The 6473-nt window shown below is 37.8% G+C and overlaps 1 protein-coding gene across 1 annotated transcript in view; it reads right to left on the minus strand.

Annotated features, from left to right (window-relative positions):
* Window positions 1-5735, minus strand: part of LOC138028533 (cohesin subunit SA-1-like) — a 53812-nt gene extending 48077 nt beyond the window's left edge. The window contains exons 1-4 of the mRNA XM_068876118.1: window positions 5583-5735; window positions 5134-5242; window positions 4871-5040; window positions 2955-3066 (exon numbers count right to left, since the gene is read on the minus strand). Of these exons, the coding sequence (XP_068732219.1) occupies window positions 2955-3066; window positions 4871-5040; window positions 5134-5229 (378 nt within the window). The 5' untranslated portion in view covers window positions 5230-5242; window positions 5583-5735. The remainder of the gene's footprint in view (window positions 1-2954; window positions 3067-4870; window positions 5041-5133; window positions 5243-5582) is intronic.
* Window positions 5736-6473: the final 738 nt, after the last annotated feature.

Genomic DNA, 6473 nt, shown 5'->3' on the forward strand with positions numbered 1-6473 from the left:
AATTTCAAGCCCTGAATCTCCTAAAAGTACCTAAAACAGCGTTGCGTTGTCCGGTAAATTTACAATCGTTACGCTGTCAACTCTGCACCAATCAAACGTACTTTGCCAGGCAAACTCAAGATTTTTGTGCTGTAAACTATGTCAATCATGACACGTTGCTCTGCAAATTCAAAATTTTTGCCTGTCAGCCCGGCACCAATCACAACTGCATTGTTGGGCACACTAATTTTTTTGTGCCATCAACTCTACTTAAATCAAAACTGTGTTGCTTGGCAAACTCAAAATGTTTTCGCTGTCAGCTCTATGCAAATAACAACTGGGTTTGCCAAACGAACAGCTTTCGTTTGCACTGTCATCTCCATGAGAGGTGACAAGAAGGCTTACGTAACCTGCTAATCCCGCTCAGAGGTTTCATTAGAAGCCCGCAACCAGTGAATTCTGCCGGCTACTCCTTAAGTTATTGCCGCCTACTTTTTGCCTAAATTACACGATTGTCATCGTTTCAGTGCGATCCATTTTAATTTCGTTTAATTCAATAAAACAACTAAAATATCAAGGAACTTTTTGCTGTTTGTTGTGATTTTTTTTGGATGTTGGATATTTTATGAATTCCTAGTTATTTCCACTCGCCTTAGCCACTCACCAACGCAATTCTTTGCAGTCTGCCACGCTGGATGAATAGAGGAGAGAGACTGGTGCTAAATGTTGCTTCGATTACATCACTACGTCCTTTTGGTTTTCCACATGTTTTGTATTAAAAATGGCAGACACAACAAGAAGGCACGCAGCTGTTGATGGTCTATACTTTGTCATATGTCAATAAAAGATCGAGAGTGCAAAAAAAATGTACTCTAACTTGGCCACATGCAGCTACGAATTATATTTTTGACTGATGTTGTTGCCCAGATTGCTGGAAATGAAATTTCCGAGCTCCTAGATTTCAAAATCTTCTGGAGGAGCATGTCCTCAGACCCCCCTCGGGAAAAGGAGCCACAAAACCAGCTGTTTACTAAAAAACTTATTAAAACCCCTGCCTGCTGTTCGTGAATGTTGGGGAACGTGATTGGCACATATACCTTTCAACAGTAAAATCACGCCCTGCATAAAATAAAATAATAATAATAATAATAATAATAATAATAATAATAATCATGTGAAGATGACGTCATGTCAAAACTCTATTCCTGTGTTACGTACTGTCCCATCTAACCAACCCTAACCCCATTATAATAATTAATAATAATATTAATAATAATAATAATAATAATAATAATAATAATAGTAATTTCAGTATTATACTACGACCAAGCCAGAAGATATGTGTATCATACAGTCTCAGTGAAGCATGCTTATCAGGGCTCAAAATTAATGAAAAAATCCAGTCGCATTTTGCGATAAGATACGAAAATTAAGTCGCAATTTCGCAAATTTGAGTCACAAAATTGCAGCGCTGCATTGCGTTGTCAGCGGTTTAGCAAAAAATGGCGAATGATTGAAGAAATGGAGCTGTGCACGTAACATCGCAGCTAAATTACTCTACAATTACGCTATCTTCAGAGAAAATTCACAGTGAGAAACAAAATAATTTCGTCATTTATTTATTTTAGCAAAAGTAGCAGCAAAGTGGCAACTGCAAACCCTTTTGTTTCGAAAAAGCGAAGGTTTGCAACTTCTCCAGACATTTTAGTCGCAAAGGGAGAAACTGAGTCGCAAATGCGACTGCATTGGTCGCAATTTAGAGCCCTGCTTATTAACAACATTACAAGTCGGAATTTATGTTGTAGTTTTCAACAAAGAACATTGCTTTAAAGTGCCCCCGTAACCAAAGAATCAATTCTTATTTTTCTTTGGATTTCAAAACTATGTTAACCAAACACTAAGCAACCAAAGTTTTAAGCCTTGGTTTAAAAAAGACACCTGTTTATTTTAACATTACCAATTTTATGTTCTTGAGGGAGCTGGTTCAAAGAGAAAATGACATCAAAGGCTCACTAGTTTAAAGTGGTACTACGACCAAAAAAAAAAATTTGTTTTTCCTTTGGATTTCAAAACTATGTTAACTAAACACTAACTCACCCAAGTTTTAAGTTCTGATTTTAATTAAAAAGACACCTGTTTATTTTAGCTGGAATTTTCTTATTTATTGGTCCACCATTACTAACTTTAAATTCTTGAGAGAGCTGGGTCGAGGAGAAAATGACGTCAAACACTCACTAGCTTAAGAATGCAATGCGTGTGTACGCGGCCTAATTAATATGCAGTACGGGAGTTTCGGGCTTTCAGACTTTTCAACCCGTGTTTTGCATATATAATAAATTGCGTTTACACGCTGAAATTTTAAGCTAGTGAATAAATGACGTCATTTTCTCTAGATCCAACCCTCTGAGGTCCCATCGGCCAGTTTTGAACGTGAGTAATGGCGGACCATGAAATCCAAAACTTACACTCAAAATAAACAGCCTTTGGATAAAACCCAAAGCTCAAAAAAAATTTTGCCAGTTAGGTGTTAAGCGAACACGCTTTCAAAATCTTAAGAAAAAAAGGAAATGATTTTTTGATCATAGTACCACTTTAAGAATGCAATGCATGTGTAAGCCACAGAATCAATAAGCAGCATGGGAGTTTTGGGCTTTCAGACTTCTAAACTAAGTCTTGTATTTTGCATTTATAATAAGCTGCATTCACACGCTGAAATTTTAAGCTTTTCCCTGGATCCAATCCTCTTAGGTCCAATCGGTCAGTTTTGAACTTGAGTAATGGCGGGCGGTGAAATCCAAAACTTACACTCAAAGTAAACAGCTTTTGGACAAAAATCAAAGCTCAAAATTTTGGCAGTCAGGTGTTAAAAGCAAACACACTTTCAAAATCTGAAGAAAAAAAGGAAGTGATTTTTTTTTTAGCACAGGGGCACTTAAAGCTGTAGATTGTTTATAATAATTATTAAGGTGGCTTACTGGTGTGCCCTTGAAAATTCCAGCAGCTCGTTTTCTTCCCTTTTTTTGTATTGGAACAGGCACTGGTGCTTCCAAGTCACTGTCCTCACTTGATTCTTTTCCAGACTTGTCGCTGCAAAAAGGCATGAAAAAAACTGGATCTGATGATAATTTCTTTAACAGCAAAACAAATTTGCAACAGACAGCACGCATAAATCTATCAGCTATTCTCAATGAAATATCATACTGTATTTTACCACGTAAGTGCCCCCCCCCCCCCCCTTCACACAATAAATTTGGTAAAAGGTTGGGGGTTGGGGTTTGCCTGGCCATGGGCACTGGACAGGTTATTAGTCTACACTAATTTGCATAATCTTGACTTTCTGGACTACTCAAGTAAAGAAACATTTGACAAAAATAATTGTAAACGCAAACTTTAATACATCAACAGTAAAATTTACAATTAATTTCTGGTATCATCAAATCCTAAACTGTTTACATGTACAAAGTGTCAAAAGGAAGCTAACTTCAGTTTGTATCAGTGTTTAGTTAAAAGCCTTCAAATTCGAGGTCTTCATCATTGCCTACATCATCAAAGAGCACGCCCACAGCTTCCTTGCTTTTAAACATTATGCAACTATTACATAATTCTAAATTTTGATTGGTTCTGTACATGCCTATTTGTCACGTAATTGGCACAATCACATGGGTGTCCAATTTGAACAACTCCAAATTGGATAATTGTAATTGGACACCTACGCCATTCATGAGTCAATCACCTACACTTGGATGGGGTCATTCTTGCTGTTTTCCTACTGTTTGCAAAACAGATTGAATCTAATTTGAACTTTTTTGAATTTTGTAATAGATACGATTAATTAGTAATTGAACCTTGTGTCGTACAATTCAGGGAGTAATCGTGTTCGTAATTTCAAATCAACCTCGCGCTTCGTGCTCGGCTGATTTTAAAATCACTTGCACAGTTACTCCTTGAATTGACCTCTTTTGCTTGCATGTTTCGTTTCCCATTTCAGACCATGTGACGTTTTCAAGGGAATTCTCCTTTTGTTTTTTCATAAGTTATTTGTACATAAGCACGTATAGAGCGCTTTTCAATTGAGTGTCGTAAAACCAAAACCAAAGTAATTACTTTGACCAATCAAAAAGGACGGATACAATCCAGTAAACCAATCAAAACTCGAAGTAATTACACGTAGCCGACACAAAAGGCGGGAAAATGTGCACGCGCGAGCCACAATTGGTTTTGGTTTCACTTCTGATTGGTTGAAACAGTGGCGCGAAAACTTTGAACCAATCACTGAGCGAAGTAGATGCAAAACCAAAGTAATTAGCTAATTACTTTCGACACTCAATTGAAAACCGCTCTATACCACAACCTTTGAAAGAAACTAGCTTTTAGAATCTCTGTATGGTGGCCAATTTACATTATCAACTCTGTTGATAAAACCAAATCTTTGAAAGAAACTGTTCTCCAGAGCAACATCACATGGTCTGAAATGGGAAAACAAAACGTACAAGCTAAAGACGTCAATATTATTGTACTCCTTTCAGTCCAATTACTATGACTTATTTTTGGAGAAAATATGAAAGTAGTTCATTGCAACTGCAGAAATGAAACATTTTTGTTTTCGTGCTCTACCATCTAAGAGCAGGTCAATTATAAAGACTTTATTCTATATCCCATAAAAGGAGAAATTACGCTAAGCTCTGGATAGAATCCATCAAAGTCATTCATCAAAACTGTGTAAATGAAACAACTTAAGGACAGTCATAGGTTTGAGTACCACTCAAGCCCTTTAAGTTCCTTCCTTGAGTCCCATTAACTGCAATAATTTCCGTCAAGAAAATCATCACTGCCATTATTGTCATTGTTATTATTATCATCATCATCATTATTTCAAACATGAATCAATTACCTATCTTCTTCTTTTTCTTCTTGTTCAGCATCTGAGCTGCTGTCTGACAATGCTTTCAATTTCGTGGATTGAGACAGAGACGTGACCGGTGTTCCACCAGGCATGCCTGGATGTCCATACAGTATCCTCTGTTTCACCTTTCTTCCACTGCGTCTTGGTGATTGGTTTGTCTTTCCGTTGTAACAATAAATAAGGCAAAGTCACACAACGGAATGTTTAAGATACAACCACAACTTTTGATCATCAAAGCCTGTGCTCATTACCTTACGCATTGCAGATGGGGTATTGACTGCAGGGCTGGCCTCTGCACTGCTGCTACAAGCATCCTCTTCCTCAGGTGTTTCCAAAACAGGCATCATCTATGTACTCCCACTTAAGCCATGAAAAAATAATAGTAAAGTTACTTTATCAATCAAAACTATTGTGCTTTTGTAATGGCAATGTTTGAGAACGAGCCATATAACAAGTTTATTCTGCAGTTTAGGTAAAGGTGCTTTTTCATCAACTTAAAATTAGATATACGTATATTTAAAAAAGACAAATTTTAACACAAAACAGAAGTGCATTTGTCAATTGAAACTACAGATGTTAAAATGTCGACACATATGTGTCCATCATAAATATCAAATTAAAGGCTCTATCTACTGAGTGAAAGCAACTATTTCCCATGAAACTCACGTACACTTCTACGCTTGGATCTACACACACTTACCTCAGGGACAATTCTTCTCAGAAAAAGTCAAAAATTAAAAATGCCTGCTTAAAAACAGGAAGAAATTAAGAGCACAAATTTATCACTTTTCCCACGAAGCTGAATTCTGTTTTGGCGGGCAGTGATCACATGATCACAATTCAAGTTTACCGCTGACAACAGCTGACGATACGACCAGCCTGCGATGAACGACACGGTGACCTACTATACATACCTTCGATTAGGCTCCATTTTCGTTATGAGCCTGGACGACGAAAGCGTGGGCCGACAGAAGAGGACACGAGAGCGGTGCTCAAGGGCCTGATCGCAGGTCAATATCGACCATGAAATTCGACCACCATACATTCCATGATACGACAATTACTATAAATTTTCCCATCTCTTGATCTTTTTACTATTACTCTTTTCGCCGTTTTCCACCACCATTATTCGGTCTGTTTTCTCGAACTCGTGCTTGCTCTTTCTTCCCCTGCTCTTCAGTATAATTTCGCTTCTTTACTCGGGCTCTTTCTTGCCTCTCTCTCTCGTTATTTGTCATTAATATTCGCCTGTTTTTTCGTGGTCTCAGTCGCTCTCTTTCACATTACTTGAGCATCTTACCTGCCGCCTACATACTGTTTTTTACTCTCTCTTTCTCCTCGTTTAACAACATATTGAAGAAACTATTTGGCTTGCGTTTGGGTTGTCTTCAAATTGTGAAATGCAGTACGCTGGCCATGCAAATTCCCGCCAAAAAACCGCGGACACCGCCAACAAGCTGGTATAACTATTTCGGGGGTAGGGGGTAAGGAGTGAGGGTAGGCGGTAGGGGTGAAGGATACTTTAGCTGAAATAACCCAAACCTTTACAAAAACGCAAACCTTAGGCCTAAACACTGTGCTTTAGATAATG

The sequence above is a fragment of the Montipora capricornis genome, chromosome 13, assembly GCF_036669925.1.
Source record: "Montipora capricornis isolate CH-2021 chromosome 13, ASM3666992v2, whole genome shotgun sequence".
In the NCBI taxonomy this organism is placed as follows: Eukaryota; Metazoa; Cnidaria; class Anthozoa; order Scleractinia; family Acroporidae; genus Montipora; species Montipora capricornis.